The sequence below is a fragment of the Homarus americanus genome, unplaced genomic scaffold, assembly GCF_018991925.1.
Source record: "Homarus americanus isolate GMGI-L3 unplaced genomic scaffold, GMGI_Hamer_2.0 scaffold31037, whole genome shotgun sequence".
Taxonomy (NCBI): Eukaryota; Metazoa; Arthropoda; class Malacostraca; order Decapoda; family Nephropidae; genus Homarus; species Homarus americanus.
In genome coordinates this window covers 21361773-21381488 of record NW_024722227.1, presented here as the reverse complement: position 1 = coordinate 21381488, position 19716 = coordinate 21361773, and the positions used below count along the sequence as shown (strand labels likewise).

Below are 19716 nucleotides of genomic sequence, written 5' to 3'. Positions count from 1 at the left end.
GATGATCGTAAAAGGATATAACACTTGAAGCTCGATGTTATCAACCTCAAAATCACCCTTTTCCCCCATCAAGTTACATTCATATTTTTTCAAGGTAAAGTGTTACATTTACTGTATGATTTCATTATTAGATATGAATGTAACATTTATTTAGACTGTGCTATCCTTTGTGTTAGGCTAACTACTAAATTTTTTCGATTTGAGTAATCTGCACCTCCTATTTTCTCCATAAGACCTGTTATTTCTATCTATGATTTTCTATAACCACGATATTTTACAAAACACAATTATCGCGTTATAGCAAACTACTATTACAGTCATCCCGGTTATCATGCTAATTGGGACCCGCCCGATGCTGAAAGTACAGAATCTATGTGATTTATTCTAATTGGTTCAGGCACCCAAGACCCAACCCCAAGTTTCCCATTTTAGGACCATTTATACCCCGAAATATATATACCGTATAATGTTATGGTAAATATCATAAACACACATAGGCAGCTGGGTTTATTACAAAGTGATGAAAAGATGCAGCTTAATACTGTAGTCCACAAAACATGTAACTATGCTTTTTTTTATTTGGTCCCCCGTCATAAGAGTCCATTTTCTCTCACATCAGGACGCCTGAGTCCTCCGTTTTCTCTCTTAATCTTAGAGTACACCATAAACTTTACTATTTTTAGTAATGCCACAGAATTTGAAATTGCAACCCCAATTGCAACTTGCAATTGTTGAGGCAACTAGATATGTCTGATTACAGCAAATGTGTTATTGACAATTTGTAGATGAAAGATTTTATCCTCAATAGATGTAGGTTTACATTTCACCTGTAGGCAAATGCTTAAAAAAAGCCTAAGTAAGGAAGCATATTCCTTTAACACAAAATATCTGACCAGTATAGGGAGGATCATCGTGTCTCCGGTAGGTGGTCGTGGAGTGGTGGTCAGGAGGAGTCACTTTTTGGAGAGGCAGGGCGTTATGTGATCAGACGTTGTTCGGTCAGACGTTAACCGCTGGCATGACTGTATTTGTGTGAGTGGTGTCAAGAGTTAAATTTTTGTGATTATTTTCATAGTAAAGAGATGTCCTCTAACTGTTGTGTATTACCCCTTGGAAACCCATGGTTCTTGACTTTCCTTTGATAAGATCCTGATAAGGCTAGCAAGGAATTTTTATTCTACAGGCCAGGCCAGGCAATCTCTCAGAAATTCATTCCTATGCCAGGAATGGAGAGATTTTTTCCAGAATTACTCAGAATGACTCCTCAAAGCTTCCAGCTATTGGAGAGTCTGGAGATCGAAGATTCTGGCTAAAGGAGAGATTACTGTACACGGTTCCCTCCTTCCCTGCATTCTTCTACTTTCCTTCTCTCCTTTATTCTGTGATTCAATGTCACTCATCGCACCATTCATCGCCATATCCCAGGTAACAGAACTCCCTCCCTTCCTCCATTCTCTCATCAATAAATAGATACTAAAATATATTACGACATTCCTACTAAACATTCTGAGCATTTCTGCTCTCTTTGACTAGTCTCAGCGTGAAAACTTTCCAAATCAAAACAATTACTAACATTTCGTAACTCTTGTTCAGTGTCAGGTACACAAATATACCACAAAAATAAGTTTGTTTTTACAAGTGTGTGGAGACAGATGAACACCTCTTACCTTTATGATGTTGCCACCCTTGAGACCATAACCAACAGCAAGGAATGAGCTGATGTAGGTAAGATCTAAGCAGGCTAATGGCTGTTCCACATTGGGGATGTTGCAGGCTGGTGATAAAAAAAATAAAATTTTCTTACACTCAATGACAAATTTTGTCAAATTACTATAACTTCTATTGATTTAATATTATTACTAACATTATTTTTCACTTCATTTTTGTTTCTCTGAGTGCAGGCATAAGACCAAATATTTTACTAATGTAGTCCACCTAATTTAGTATTTCAAGACAAAGAGTTTTACAAAGGCTGAAATGTTTGGTGGAACCTTAAATTTGTTATCCCTCAAGTCTTAGAAGGCACCAAATGTTGATAACATATTATTCCTTTTTATATATCCTTATATCATCACTTTCTTTTGCTATACTGTACTGTATATCCTTATAATCACTTTCTCTTGTTATATAGGGGTACCTTAATTCAATCTTTCTCTCACTATATACCTAAATTCATCACTTTCTCTTGCTATATACCTTAATTCAATCTTTCTCTCACTATATACCTAAATTCATCACTTTCTCTTGCTATATACCTAAATTCATCACTTTCTCTTGCTATATACCTAAATTCACCACTTTCTCTTGCTATATACCTAAATTCATCACTTTCTCTTGCTATATACCTAAATTCACCACTTTCTCTTGCTATATACCTAAATTCATCACTTTCTCTTGCTATATACCTAAATTCACCACTTTCTCTTGCTATATACCTAAATTCATCACTTTCTCTTGCTATATACCTAAATTCACCACTTTCTCTTGCTATATACCTAAATTCATCACTTTCTCTTGCTATATACCTAAATTCACCACTTTCTCTTGCTATATACCTAAATTCACCACTTTCTCTTGCTATATACCTCAATTTATCACTTTCTCTTGCTATATACCTCAATTAATTCATGACTTTCTCTTGCTATATACCTCAATTAATTCATGACTTTGTCTTGCTGTATACCTCAATTAATTCATCTCTTGCTATATACCTCAATTAATTCATGACTTTCTCTCTTGCATATATACCTAAATTCATCACTTTCTCTTGCTATATACCTAAATTCACCACTTTCCTTGCTATATACCTAAATTCATCACTTTCTCTTGCTATATACCTAAATTCACCACTTTCTCTTGCTATATACCTAAATTCATCACTTTCTCTTGCTATATACCTAAATTCACCACTTCTTGCTATATACCTAAATTCACTTACCTTGCTATATACCTCAATTAATTCAATCTTTCTCTCACTATATACCTAAATTCATCACTTCTTGCTATATACCTAATCATCACTTTCTCTTGCTATACCTAAATTCACCACTTTCTCTTGCTATACACCTAAATTCATCATTTCTCTTGCTATATACCTAAATTAACCACTTCTTGCTATATACCTTAATTTATCACTTTCTTGCTATATATCTCAATTAATTCATGACTTTCTTGCTATATACCTCAATTAATTCATGACTTTGTCTTGCTGTATACCTCAATTAATTCATCACTCTCTTGCCATATACCTCAATTAATTCATGACTTTCTCTTGCTCTATACCTAAATTCATCACTTTCTCTATATATACCTAATTCATCACTTGCTATATACCTAACCACTTTCTTTGCTATATACCTTAATTTATCATTTCTCCTATATAACCTCAATTAATTCATCACTTTCTCTTGCTATATACCTCAATCATCACTCTCTTGCTATATACCTCAATTAATTCAATCTTTCTCTCACTATATACCTAAATTCATCACTTTCTCTTGCTATATAACTAAATTCATCACTTTCTCTTGCTATATACCTAAATTCACCACTTTCTCTTGCTATACACCTAAATTCATCACTTTCTCTTGCTATATACCTAAATTCACCACTTTCTCTTGCTATATACCTTAATTTATCACTTTCTCTTGCTATATACCTCAATTAATTCATGACTTTCTCTTGCTATATACCTCAATTAATTCATGACTTTGTCTTGCTGTATACCTCAATTAATTCATCACACTCTTGCTATATACCTCAATTAATTCATGACTTTCTCTTGCTATATACCTAAATTCATCACTTTCTCTTGCTATATACCTAAATTCATCACTTTCTCTTGCTATATACCTAAATTCACCACTTTCTCTTGCTATATACCTTAATTTATCACTTTCTCTTGCTATATACCTCAATTAATTCATCACTTTCTCTTGCTATATACCTCAATTAATTCATCACTTTCTTGCTATATACCTCAATTAATTCATCACTCTCTTGCTATATACCTCAATTAATTCATCACTTTCTCTTGCTATATACCTCAATTAATTCATGACTTTCTCTTGCTGTATAACTCAATTAATTCATCACTTTCTCTTGCTATATACCTCAATTAATTCATCACTCTCTTGCTATATATACCTCAATAAATTCATCACTTTCTCTTGCTATATACCTAATTCACCACTTTCTCTTGCTATATACCTAAATTCATCACTTTCTTGCTATACCTAATTCACCACTTTCTTGCTATATACCCAATTCATCACTTTCTCTTGCTATATACTCAATTAATTCATGACTTTCTCTCTATATACCTAAATTCACCACTTCTCTTGCTATATACCTAAATTCATCACTTTCTCATATACCTAAATTCACCACTTTCTTTGCTATATACCAAATTCATGACTTTCTTGCTATATACCCCAATTAATTCATGACTTTCTCTCTTATATACCCAAATTCACCACTTTCTCTTGCTATATACCAAATTCATCACTTTCTCTTGCTATATACCCAATTCAATTACTCTTGCTGTATACCTCAATTAATTCATCACCTCTTGCTATATACCTAATTAATTCATCACTTTCTCTCTTATATACCCCTAATTCATCACTTCCTTGCTATATACCTCAATTAATTCATCACTTTCTCTTGCTATATACCTCAATTAATTCATCACTTTCTTTTGCTATATACCTTAACTCATCACCTTCTCTTGATATATATCGTAACTCATCACTTTCTCTTGCTATATACCTTAACTCATCACTTTCTCTTGATATATATCCTAACTCATCAGTTTCTCTTGCTATTATATCTTAAATCATCACATTCTCTTGCTATATACCTCAATTAATTCATCACTTTCTCTTGCTATATACCTCAATTAATTCATCACTTTCTTTTGCTATATACCTTAACTCATCACTTTCTCTTGATATATATCGTAACTCATCACTTTCTCTTGCTATATACCTTAACTCATCACTTTCTCTTGATATATATCGTAACTCATCACTTTCTCTTGCTATATACCTTAACTCATCACTTTCTCTTGATATATATCCTAACTCATTTTGCTATATATCTTAAATCATGACATACTCTTGTTATATACCTCAATTAATTCATCACTTTCTCTTGTTATATACCTCAATTAATTCATCACTTTCTCTTGCTATATACCTTAACTCATGGGTGGGCAAAGTGCGGCCCGCGGGCCACATTTGGCCCGCCAAATTATTTCTGTGGCCCGCCACTGCATTTGGCAATCAGAAAAAAATTTATTAATTACAGAAAGGACAATTTTGGAAGTTGGGTGGACATAGCAGCAATACTGGCCTGTCGCTGTTAACCTTTGGCCCGCAAAGTGTGCCACCATTCATGAAGTGGCCCTCCATCAAAAATAATTGCCCACCCCTGCCTTAACTCATCACTTTCTCTTGATATATATCGTAACTCATCACTTTCTCTTGCTATATACCTTAACTCATCACTTTCTCTTGATATATATCCTAACTCATCACTTTCTCTTGCTATATACCTTAACTCATCACTTTCTCTTGATATATATCCTAACTCATCAGTTTCTCTTGCTATATATCTTAAATCATGACATACTCTTGTTATATACCTCAATTAATTCATCACTTTCTCTTGTTATATACCTCAATTAATTCATCACTTTCTCTGCTATATACCTTAACCTCAGGGTGGGCAGCCAAGTGCTGGCTGATTTGGCCCGCCAATTATTTCTGTGGCCCGCCACGCATTTGGCAATCAGAAAAAAATTTTATTAATTACAGAAAGGACAATTTTGAAGTTGGGTGGACATAGCAGCAATACTGGCTCGTCGCTGTTAACCTTTGGCCCGCTAAGTGTGCCACCATTCATGAAGTGGCCTCCATCAAAATATCAATTCCTGCTTAACTCATCACTTTCTTGATATATATCTAACTCATCACTTTCTCTTGCTACCTTAACTCATCACTTTCTCTTGATATATATCCTAACTCATCACTTTCTCTTGCTATATACCTTAACTCATCACTTTCTCTTGATATATATCCTAACTCATCAGTTTCTCTTGATATATATCCTAACTCATCACTTTCTCTTGCTATATACCTCAATTAATTCATCACTTTCTTTTGCTATATACCTTAACTCATCATTTCTTGATATATATCGTAACTCATCACTTTCTCTTGCTATATACCTTAACTCATCACTTTCTCTTGATATATATCCTAACTCATCAGTTTCTCTTGCTATTATATCTTAAATCATCACATTCTCTTGCTATATACCTCAATTAATTCATCACTACAGATAGTTTCTATTCATGACAGGCAAGTTTATGAGTTAATGCTAATAACAATCAAGTTAGTTAAAAAAATAATTCAAATTAAAAAGGTACTCAACTAGTGTCAAATAATAATAACTTACTCTGAACAGCAGCGTTTAGGAACTCCTGCACTGTCAACTCTCCTCCTTTAAATGGATCTGAGAAGAAAAAAAAACTACCTGTATAAAATATTTAATGAAAACTAAAAAAATTGAATAACAAAGATACAAAACATGTCTTTATATTTAAGTAAAGATTTTACATTGTTAAACAAATAATAATTTAAATAACAATATTTCCCATATTTAATACAATTTCTGGAGCAGAGTTTCCCCCCAATCATTACAGCCACTTCACACATCTTTCAGTCATCAATAGTCGTACAAACCCACTTCTGCCTCTCTTATGAACCTTATATGTATTTTTGTTATTTCAATTCTTCACCTGTAGCTCGAACCAATTCAACAGGCAGCATTTCTCAACAGCTTCCAATGTTCTGATAAGTGTACTTAAACCTGAGACGAAATCAACAGCCACAAGGGACAATAACCATGCACCAACTTTAATTTGAATAGAAGATGCCATCTATGATGGACAGCAAAGATTCATCAATACCAATATTCAACCATCTCTGAAAAGTTATTTCTTGTACTTCCAATTGGATAGCTGCTATTTATTGCTCTTAATCACCATTGCAGCACCACACACCCATACACAAAAATGCCAAGCTGAACATTTCCGAGGGGCTGCCTCCACTTTTCAGTCACTCACCTGTGGCTTCCTTATGCTTATAAATGATGCCCGAAGAGAAGCCCCTGCTTGCTGGAAAAATGTCAACGACTCTCCCACTGGGATCAGTGTCAACAACTCAGCTCCCGATTACACCACCCTCCAGAATATATTGAAAAGTCTCCATAATTGGGTCACCAACAACCATCCCAAGACCATGGTTATGCACATCAACCTCTCCTCCGACGTTGTCCCACCTCCCTCCATTACTTTGGGACCCAATACACTCCCGGTTGTGGACACTAACTAAGCTCCTCAGCATCACTATAGATAACAAACTACAGTAAATTGGAAAACACACGTCTGTAAAGTTGTCAAATCCTCCAGTTTCCGTCTCCACCTCCTCCGGCCGGCTCAAGTCCCTCAGAGTTCGTGCCCCCAAGATCCTCAGTGTTTACTCAACATTTATACTTCCCAAGCTCACCTATGCCTCCCCTACCTGGTCTTCCTTCCTAAATGCCATACAACATAAACACCTAGAATAAGTGCAAAAGAGGGCATGGAAAATTATTCTCTCCCTTTCCTACTCCACATATCAAGAAGCACTCAACACACTGACCCTCTCGGTTCTCTGACCATCACCACGACCTCATCTGCAAATTTGGTGAGAAGTTTCTGCACCATCCTCTAACCGGCACCAACTTCCACCCAAGTTCCTGTCAGTGAATTGCCGTTCAACACAACAACATCCAGCCCATACTAGCACATACTGATCACTATAAGAACAGCCCAGTTCCAACCATTGAAAAAAATTATCAACAACTCAGAATCTACCAGTGTGTTCATTCCAAGTCAATCTTACCTTTTTGCACTGTCACTATGTTGAAATGCCCTGTAGTATAACCATCTCCCCACCTAGTTATTATATATCATATTTGTATCACTTATGTTACTTTTATATTACAGTTAACCCTCACTTTACGCGGTTAATGTAACCCGGAGGGTCCCGCGTAAAGTGAGAAACGCGTAAAGTGAATAACATAACATATGGGATTAATTGAAATGGAGTCCGGGCCGACCCCGACTCCACTTTTTGACGACACACAACTATGTTGTAATATAAATTTTATCTTAACTTTTATGATGGTATGAAAAAAACCATTAATATAGAAGAGGTTAGGTTAGGAAAAATAAAAAGGGTTAACATAGGAAAAAATAAAGGGATTAGGTTAGAAAAACTAAAAGTTAGGTGGAACACTTACGGTAGTAGAAAGAGATGGTCGGCATCTGAGGATGGAGGCTGGTTCGAGGCAGAGGGCAGATTAGGCCTCAGGTGAATCACACCATCACTGTCACCCACACTTATTATGGCCTCCTGACAATCCTCCAAAGTGTCTTCACTGTCTCTACCTCTGTCACTATCACTGGCTTGGGCCCAGCTGTGGTGAGTTTGAGCGAAACTTCCGGTTATGCTTTTTGTGACTGGTGTTTGTATTTATTAAGTGATACACACGTGATGTGCTGGCTCCATAGCCTGCACCGGCGGAGTATGGAAGACTTCATAGCGGTCCATCGTCATTGTCGCGGGAAAAGGAAGGACTTCATTTTCTCTGCACACTCCATGCCCTTAATATCACAATAAGAGTTAAACTGTGTTCTTGAATGGCCAGCACCTTCTTCCCTCCTCTTCACTGGCGTGATCTTCTTCCAACATCTCAAATCGACACAGTCACTTCAGGATTTCTGATCACCTCCAGGATATCAAGTGGTTGGTGGTCTCGGGAAGCCTGGAACTGTAACAGTCTCGCATGGCTTCTCTGCTTAAGGTCCACTGCTACAACATTCTGAACCTCACCAGTCACAGATTGACTCCTCCTCTCTCACCTGGTATTCCATACCTTACATGTCTCCATGCGTGGCCGAATTGTAGCAATAGACAGCTGAGTCCCTTGACTCCACCAAGAAGTCCACAGCTTTCTTGATGTTAAATACTCTCCAGAATTGTTTGAACAGTATTTTTTGCTGTGCCAACTGTTGATCCTCATCTTCTTCGCTACTTGCTATCGGTGGTGGTGTCACTCAGGTTATGCAACTCTTCCCTGGTGTTGGTATAGTCGTTCAGCAGCTGGAATTTTTTTGTTGAGAATGCAGCTTTTACATTACAGATTAACTCTTGGTCCATGGGCTGTAATATAGACGTAGTGTTGGGAGGAAGGAAGACCACTTTTACGTTGGGGTGACGATCTAACAGAAGGGGCGAGTGTCCTGGTGCGTTGTCCAGCAGCAACAAAATATTGAATGGCACATTCTGTCGCTCACAGAATTTCTTTACATCGGGAACAAAACAGTCATCAAACCAGGAGAGGGACAGTGTAGAGAACATCCACGCCTTACGTGCGGTCAGCCAGTGGACATTCAGCTTGGTCATGTCCATAGTTTTGTAGGCGTGCAGCTTGCGTGCTGTGTGGATCACCGATAACTTGAGCTTACAGGTACCGGAGGCATTGGTGGTAAACAGGACGGTGATGAGTTCCTTCTGCATCTTCCGGCCCCGAATCTTGCTGGCATTCTTTACAACGAAGGACTTGGAAGGTAGCTTTTTCCAGAAAAGACCAGATTCGTCCATGTTAAACACCTGGTCGTCACTGTACTGTCCTTCCTCCATAATCTCACGTAAAAACGGAGGAAATTCCCTAGCCGCAGCACGGTCAGCACTCGCTTCTTCACCACCAATGTTTATATTGGTGATTTTGTTCCGGATCTTAAACCTCTGTAACCACCCAGAGGAAGCATTAAAGGGTTTGGGCTCTGTAGTTCCCATCTTTCGTGCCACTGCAATGTACAGTTCACGTGCGTAGTCCTTAACAGAGCGCGTGTCGACCGCCATGTTCCGTCGCGCCTGACGCACCAAGTACCTCACAAGTAATTTTTCTGTCTTGAGAAGCACCTGGTTGTGAAAATACTTGATCATAGAAGTACCTGTAGACTTTGTGATCTTCATGTGCTCCTTTATCTTGGCTGCATCCTTCTTTATTGTTCGAATCGTAGATTCATTCACACCATGCTGGCCCGCCAAATCAACCTGCCTTGTTCCTTTCTCAACTCTTGGATGATGGTATACTTCACCTCGTAGCTTAAGGAACGTTGTGTCTTCTTTGGCTTAGTGCCGCTGGGTCCAGGTAAGGAAAGGTTTCTCTCTGGGGGTGGTGGTCCGGCGGAAGCCATTTTACGGAACAATGGATGCGCGTTTACACGGTGTGGCCTTGAGGGATGAAACTGCCGCAGCTAGGTCAAGCATCGTCTCTCCTCCCTCCCTCCCTCCCTCCCTCCCCGGGGTGGTCACGTCATAATACTTTAAGCCAATTACAGCTAGCAGCAGAGGGGGGTAGGGATGCATGGCCAATCACAGTCCGATACGTCATATGACGTCAGTGATAACGCAACAAAGACACACACTGCGCAACCTTACCGCGCCGCTTGCCCAAGCAGAGGGAGGAGGAGGGAGAGGTGAGGAGCACAGGCAGGCAGGCGGGCGGGTGGCGGGTGGGGCGAATCTAAAAATAGCGTCGCGCCGGACACTCTCCGCGGAATGGGGTTCACGTACCTCGTAATGTGAGCACGTTAGGTTCTGGCAAGGCACCGCGTAATGGGGTTCGTGTACCGCGTAATGTGAGCACGTTAGGTTCTGGCAAGGCACCGCGTAAACGTGGAAACGCGGAATGCGGGACCGCGTAAAATGAGGGTTAACTGTATTTGTCAATCAAGTGACCCATTCCCCAATTATGTAACTGTATATTATCAGCCTTCCGGCTACCATGCTCTTCCAATAAACAATTAATTATGATTATTTATTATTACAAACTAGCCAACAACAAAAAACATGGAGAAGAAACATACCTATGAGACCTCTCTCAGTGGCCCTGTCAAAGAAGTAACTGAACGCAATGACTTCTCTGTCTTTCAGCTCAGTGGGTGCATGCACCTGTATAGGGAGACCAATTAATATTAAAAAAAATAAATAAATAAATAAAATAAATAAAACATAAAAAATACTGTAGCTACATCCATTGCACGTCTGATACACACCAGAGTGATTCATGATAAACTTATATTCTTTTTTTTACGGGGATTAGCCCACCAGGGCACAGGTCAATGACCCACAACTGGGCCTAGGGGGCGAAAAAATAAGAATTGAAAGAAACTAAAAATAGAAAAGAAAAAGATTATATTAATCTACACCACAAAGATGCTGGAAAACCAGCTTTTTGAAGTGAGACAGAATGTAAGAGTATGGAAACACAAAAGAGGGCAAAGCATTCCACAGTTTGGCTGTGTGAGGAAAGAAAGATGCACTATAACGGGTTATACTAGTGTGACCGACATCCACAGAGAAACAGTGAGCATCGCGGGCAAGACGTGTGTTACGAGCCTATGGTCTTGCCGGCGGTACACAGGATGCCAAATCCACTGAACATTGCCTGTTAAAGTACCTGTAAAAGAGAGAGAGTGAAGCAACATTGTGGCAAAGAGAAAGGGAAAAAAGATTGTCAACTAAAGGAGGGGAGTTAATAAGACGAAATGCCTTTGGTTCCACCCTACCTAACAGTTGGACAGAAGAGCCACCCCAGATATGAGAGCAGTACTCCAAGTTAGAATGAATGAATCCCCTATATACAGTACTGTACTTGAAGAAACTGCTCAGAAGTGAGGTAGCTACTTTCAGGAGGCAGCTTTAGCAATGTTGTGGATGTGTGGCTTCCATGACATATTAGAGGAAATGGTGAGGCCAAGCATATCTATTTTAGAATTTGGCAGAATGATAGCATCCTGAAATGTGATTGGAGGGAAATCGTCTAATTTGGAAGGTGTAATTGGTAAATACCGAGTTTTATTACTATTGAATTTAACCAAGTTTCTACCTCCCCGTTCGGAGATGCTACACAGATCAGCATTGACAGATGAAATTATATCAGCACAAATTCTTATTTCAATCTTTTTTTTTAGTTTAATTACCATTATCCTATATAAACAATTGTTGTTTAAAGACAATGAAGCTCTCCTGCAGGCAAACTGTAATACTTACATGATTTTTGCATCATATCTGATATCAGTCTTCACCTGCAATACTATGTCTTAGTGTAACACGACCAGCATTCATTGCAGAATCATCCTAAAAGTGCATTTAGTTTTCTCTCATAATTATAAACATGACACATTTGATGCACAGTTTAACCCTTAGAGTGCTGCTGAGAATTTTAGTACCCAATACCCTGTACTCAAGTACCCAGCGATATTTTTTTAAAAGACTGCCACATTCTATGGGCACACCCATTTCTATACCCACTACACCTGCTTCTACACCAAATGCACTTACTTCTATGTCCATTACACCCACTACTACATCTACCACACGCATTTCTACTCCCACTACACCCATTATTATGCCCACCACACCCATCATTATGCCCACTACACCCATTATTTTGCACTCTCAGCCCACTACTACATCACTATAATGACCATTACAACCACTAGACCCACTACACCAGCTGCTACCTTCTCCACACACCCAATGCTACACCAGAACAGTAGCAATAAATTGCAAATTAATTAAATCAATGAGTCAAGTCGGTTAATGGGACAATCATAAGGTCAATCAGTGATTCAGTACATTGTCCCAAGTGCATTTATGAGCACCATAACCAGTGTAAGCGGACTGGACGCAGCAACACCGCACTCAGGGTACACAAATTCAGGCCACGGTGGCCTACTGTAGGTGTAATGCCTGATGCAACAGTCATAATTCTATGAGCTGTGACAACCTTATTATGCTGTATACTAAAGTATTTCTAAGCTTTTTGTGCTACCTGAACAATACTATCTCAATCTATAAAACCAATTTGTCATATTCTTAATATTAATATTTTACTGATGCATCCTGTGCATGGGAAGACATTTTCTAGAAATTTTCCGCCCACCGAAGTTCCGTTCATAAAGCTGAAACAAAACCTTAAAACCAGTAAAACACAAATAACCATTTGGGAATATTTTATTCAGTAGATGGCACTGTAGGTGGAGACTGAAATCTCACTGTTCTGTATTTGTAAACAACTGAGGTGCTGCTGTTATAAATTGACTACACAGATTTATATCATTGATACCTTGTTACAGGGTAAACTGAATTGGGGCTATGATAAAATTTTCCTAGGTTAGGGATTCAGTTGGAAGCTGTATGTCTAAATAAAATATGCAGTTAAAAAGCTTTAATAAGGAAATATACATTTCGTAGTTAGACTTCGGCCCAGAGGGGCCCAGGACAAATACTGTGTGCAAAAATTTAAAAATTTCGGATTCTGTGACACATTCGGCCCCAAGGATTTCAGATACAGGCTTCTCAACCTGTACACGGTGGTGCTGTTTGTAGTTGGTTATCACTACTGCTGTGTAATGTATTGTAATATCTAGTTTCCTTCCTGTTATTTTCTGTTAGTATATGCTTCACACAGGTACAGAGGGGTATGCTATAACGAATCTAATTGGTTCTAGAACCTTGTTCGTTATAGCATTCGTTCATTATAGGATTAATCCGTTCCAGGCCCCCAAATACAACCACTTAACACTGAAAAATATAATATAAAATTGTAAAAATTGTAAAAAAGTGCATAAATATGCATCTAAACCCCTGAAATAAAGAATAACATTAATACTTGTATTACAGAAACAATAAATTAGTATAAAAAAAAAAAAAATTTTATTTTTTTTTAATAATGTTCGTTGTAGGAGTTTCGTTCGTTATAGCATTCTCAATTTTATAGGTAAAACCGTTCGTTATAGGAATATTTGTCGTAGGATCCGTTCGTTATAGCATACTCCCACTGTAGTAGGTAGGAAGCAGCTACCGAACAGGGAGGTACTACAGGTCGTACCTCTCTAGTCCAGCAACCTTGGGACCTGACCGGTGCCGGACCATGGAAATTCACCCTTTTCCTGGATAGATAGTGACTTGTGCTTATGCTTGGAAGCACTAGCACCACTTTCTCTGCATCATGGTCTCTTCGAAGACATATTGAAGGGTTAAATGTCTTAAAACTGTAGTAGCTTCTCCAATTTCGCGAGTTTTTAATTCAATGTATTTTATTGGAACACACACAAAAAAAATTAAATAAAAATTTTGACGGCGGAAACTTGAATTTTGACGGGTTTGAACGGACCGCCAACGTGCAGACGACGTGCATAAGCGTGTAAACAGAGTCATTTCTCTTATGTACAAAAGATTCATTATTGTTTATTACTGAATGTCTTTTTTATTGAATTAATATTTATGTGTGCAAAATGAGCAATACAATTAATTAATAATAGGTAGAATATTAAAACACACGAGGAAATGACACAGCATTGTTTTCGTTGATTACAAAACCAGTGACTGACTGGTTCTACATATAAAACTGAAGAAAATAAGACCTAGGTTGTAGCTGTAGTAAAATTAATATGGTTGTTTTAAGTAATGTTATTTAATGTTAATAAATGGAACAATAGAAGTAGCTAACGATAATGGTAAAGAAAAAAGAGAGATCGCGTATGTAAGTGCGCACACGTGAAAACATATCGTCATTACTTTACATAAGAATATGAAAGCAACACTTATTTACTGTTCATATATATTTTAATTAATGTTTCTGAATTTGTTTTTATTGAATTAATGTTTGTGTGTGCAAAATTAACAATACAATTTATTAATAATACGTGGAATATTAAAACACACGAGAAGACAAGACGGCTGCCGGCATTGTTTATGTTAAAGCTTACAAAACCAGTGACTGATTGGTTCTACATATAAAACTGAAGAAAATAAGACCCTGATTGTAGCTGTAGTAAAATTAATGTAAAAAAATTAATATGGTTGTTTGAAGTACCTGTAATGTTACTTAATGTTAATAAATGGAACAATATAAGTAGCTAACCATTAATGGTAAAAAAAAAGTGAGACTGCGCGTATGTAAGTGCGCACATGTGAAAACATATCGTCATTACTCTACATAAGAATATGAAAGCAACACTTATTTACTGCTCATATATATTGAAGGGTTAAATGTTGTACTCTGTATAGACAAGCAGAGAGAGAGAGAGCAGCCGAACTGCCGGATGTACAGTATTACCCCGCCTAACGCGGTTTCACTTAACGCGTTTTATCACATACGCGGTGCCTCGCCAGAGCTGAACTTTCACTTAACACGGATTTTTTCCACATATACGCGGTGAGTGTCCGGCTCGAGACGCTATTTTTAGATTTGCCCCACCCGCCACCCTGCCTGACTGCCTGTTTTAGCTCATAAAATTCATACAAATTACCCGGCCAGAATATAATTTACATTGCTGGAATTCTTATAATTTGGTGATCATTTTGAATATAAACATCATATATTTTGCATTAAACATACAATTTTTAGATAAAAATTTTTCTCTAGGTAACTATGTTATCTTTTGTGCAAAATATATGACATTTATATTCAAAATATTCCTGGTCTTACAAGGAATCCAGCAATGTCAATTATATTATCCTAACTTTAGTTTGAGGTATTATTTATTAAAATTTAGTGGTTATCCCACACATCTCCTTGGGACGGTTGGTGGGGGGTGGGGGGGAGGGAGGGACCGACCGACCATCTGTTACCCTGTGAAGAATTATTATTTTTTTTTATTAACTGAAGATATTTGTTTTAGCTCATAAAATTCATACAAATTACCCGGTCAGAATATAATTTACATTGCTGGAATTCTTATAATTTGGTGATCATTTTGAATATAAACATCATATATTTTGCATTAAACATACAATTTTTAGATAAAAATTTTTCTCTAGGTAACTATGTTATCTTTTGTGCAAAATATATGACATTTATATTCAAAATATTCCTGGTCTTACAAGGAATCCAGCAATGTCAATTATATTATCCTAACTTTAATCTGAGGTATTATTTAATACTAAATGTTAAAAACTCTGGAAGGGAGGATTGGTGGGGGGTGGGGGGGAGGGTTGGGACTGACCGCGCGGTTGGAAGAGGGGGGGAGGCAAGGTGGGGTACTTTGATTGACAGATAGTGTCGTGAAGATTATTATTTTTTTTTATTAACTGAAGATATTTGTTTTAGCTCATAAAATTCATACAAATTACCCGGTCAGAATATAATTTACATTGCTGGAATTCTTATAATTTGGTGATCATTTTGAATATAAACATCATATATTTTGCATTAAACATACAATTTTTAGATAAAAATTTTTCTCTAGGTAACTATGTTATCTTTTGTGCAAAATATATGACATTTATATTCAAAATATTCCTGGTCTTACAAGGAATCCAGCAATGTCAATTGCATTATCCTAAGTTTAGTTTGAGGTATTATTTATTAAAATTTAGTGGTTTTCCCCCAAAAATTTCTCTGAGAGGGAAGAGCCAGTGAGTGTAGTGTGAGTAGAGGGGGAGGGAGTTGAGTCCATTATTTGAATGGACATTAACTTGGCGACTGTATTTCTCTATTTCTCTTAAGTATTAATTGTGTGCATGTACCATCATAAAATTAAGATGTTATTTTTACTACAACATAGGTATGTGCCTTCAAAAAGTGGAGTTTGGGGGTCGGGCCGGTTTCGATTGGAATTAATCCCATATGTTCTGTTGTTCACTTAACGCGGATTTCACTTCACGCGGGACCCTCTGGGTTCAATTGACCGCGTTAAGTGGGGTACAACTGTATACAAACCTTAATTTCCCGCGGCTTTGTTTTTTTTTTTTATGGGGATTAGCCCACCCGGGCATAGGTCACTGACCCACATTGGGGCCTGAGGGGCAAAAATTTAATACTCCTGTAATAATAATAATAATTCAGATAAGAAAAAAAAAAAAAAAAAAAAAAAACTGCCTATCTACCTATTGGACAAACTAAAATCGTTCCGGACCACGGGAGTTTCCGGACCACAGAATGCCGGACTAGAGAGGTACAACCTGTACCGCCTGGGAAGATATTAGCAGCATAAGGTGTTGTCTAATGGTAGACCCTGCTGCCATATGGCATCACGAAAATTGTGACCAAGTCCCAGGTTGCTGATCTGACTTTCTGCCTCATTTACACACAATTGTAGGGTTTCAATTGTTTCTATTATATGACAAAACAACATACATATATAGCGTTTCTCACTGTTGATTTTTTTTCACTCTTGCATTTCTTTGTACAGTACTCCCTCTTTATCGACGGATTTTTTATCGACGGTTTCGATTATCGACGGATTTTTATTTTGGCTTTATTTGAACTCTGCGGGCCTTGTTTGTACTTTCGCCGCTAGGCGGCACTAGTGCCGTGACTAGCGTCTACCCGCGGCCCGCCTTCCCTGAACACAGACATCAGCCAAGCCGCGTGGGCAACAGTCTTTGATTTTCAACTTTTGCTGGTGGTTCATCACATCAACTTATATCACCATGCCTCCCAAACGACCTGCTGCTCCCTCTGGATCTACACCTAAGAGGGCAAGATGAGTGCTGACGCTGAATGAGAAGAATGAAGTGCTGAAACAACTCGACAGCGGTATGAGCTACGCAGCTGTTGGCCGCCACTTTGGGCTCAACGAATCCAGTGTGCGTGGAATTAAACGACGTGCAAAGGATCTGAAGCACGCTTTAGCTTCAAGTGCACCAGTGACATCAAAAGTGACAAGCCATGTGCGTGATGATGCCCTCATTAAAATGGAAAAAGCACTGAACATTTGGATAGAGGACCTAAACCGCCGCCACATACCACTTGACTCGAAATTTATTAGGCAGAAAGCTAAGGAACTTTATGATAAGTTTTCTAAAGGTGATGATCATGGTGTTGGTGATGGTGATGGTGATGATCAGGGTGATGGTGATAATCAGGGTGATGGTGATAATCAGGGTGATGGTGATAATCAGGGTGATGGTGACAATTTGAAAAAATTTGCAGCTAGCAAAGGATGGTTCGAGAAATTCAGACATCGTTATGGGCTGCATAATATAAAAGTGACTGGCGAAGCAGCATCAGCAGACACTGTGGCAGGGGAAGCATACCCTGCAGAGTTTGCTAACCACATAGAACAAAAGGGTTATAGGCCGGAACAAGTTTTTAATGCTGATGAGTCAGGCCTATGGTGGAAGAAGATGCCACGCCGAACCTACATCTCTAAAGACGCAGTACCTGCCCACACCCCTCAAGAAGATGCAGACCTTGACTCATCATACTCATCTGACTTGTCAGGCTTTTAATAAGCCTCAATCATCACACTTGTATATACTGTACACTGTATTGTTTACTGTAAGGACCGATGTTCACTTCAATAAATGAAATCGTAAGTTTGCTAGTATTTTTGTCCACTTATTATATTATTATTTATACACTATTATTTAAGGTTATGTGTAAAGGAAATGCATTAATGCTTAAAGGTACATTTATTCAACATATGCTAATAATAGTTAGAAAAATTACGTAACCATCACGGTATTGACGGTTTCTTTATCGACGGCCGTCTACAGAACGTAACCCCCGTCGATAAAGAGGGAGTACTGTATTTATTATTATCACAGTGTTATTATTATTATTATTACCATTAATATTATATTTTACTTTTAATTATAAATTTTATTTACTATGAATTATTATTATTATTAAATTTTCGCTCCCCAGGCCTCGATGTGGGTCAATGACCTGTGCCAGGGTGGGCTAATCCCCGTGTATAAAAAAAAAAATCCTCATTTTTCAACAGATTTTTGCTCATCAGAGCAGGTAAGTAGCGATTGTTTTGCTGTACTTGTGTGACATCCCAATTCTAATAATATAATGATAAAAAATTATGAGCATTACACATACCAATATCTTAAATACCTCTTGCCATCACTCAACTGGATCACCTCTCTGCAAAAGCTACACTTGTCTCAAAGTACAACACATTGATTTCTAAGAGGCCTGAGGTTAAACAAACCTTTCATTCATTCACAGATGTGTTCCAGCAGAGTAAAACTAAATTTACATCATTACCTGTTGATTGATCACTTCAACACATGCATTAACACATGCTTTGTGATCAGCAATGGGACGGTTCTCAGTTAAACGGCCTGCTTGTCCACGAATCTCCTTATATTTGGCCTGTTCTGGTCCTCTGAAAATCAAAATGAAATTTGTATTCCATCTCACAAATTAGAATTTTATATGAAAATCATGCTGGATTACTAATTCATACTTTAATACCTGAAGGACATCAATTAGTTAACAATAAAACCTGTAATGAGTACCCTAAGGCTAGCCCACCTCACAAGTGGGACTGACATGCTCCAACAGTGAGTTATACTGTTCCACTGATTCACTGTAAGAGGTGTGATCATCTCCTCACTCAGTAAACCAATGTCTACTAAAGGAGGAGAAGAAAGAGGAAGATACATTAATGAAGATGATTATACATAATGAAATTCAACTAAATCTACAAGTCACCTCATTGCTATTTCACACCTTTACTCTCCGTAGTGCCGAGTGGCCACGATCAAGGGAAAATAATTAATTTTTACAGTTGTAATGGAAGTGTCCTGTATTGATATTTCCCTTCTGCAATGATGCTCCAAATAA

At 37.9% G+C, this 19716-nt stretch overlaps 1 protein-coding gene across 1 annotated transcript in view; it reads right to left on the bottom strand.

The window, feature by feature from the left end:
- Positions 1 to 19424, bottom strand: part of LOC121862632 (ectonucleoside triphosphate diphosphohydrolase 5-like) — a 72557-nt gene extending 53133 nt beyond the window's left edge. Inside the window, exons 1-5 of the mRNA XM_042360950.1 lie at positions 19405 to 19424; positions 19135 to 19255; positions 10988 to 11072; positions 6463 to 6519; positions 1668 to 1774 (exon numbers count right to left, since the gene is read on the bottom strand). Coding sequence (XP_042216884.1) covers positions 1668 to 1774; positions 6463 to 6519; positions 10988 to 11072; positions 19135 to 19255; positions 19405 to 19424 — 390 coding nt within the window. The remainder of the gene's footprint in view (positions 1 to 1667; positions 1775 to 6462; positions 6520 to 10987; positions 11073 to 19134; positions 19256 to 19404) is intronic.
- Between the last annotated feature and the right edge of the window lie 292 nt (positions 19425 to 19716).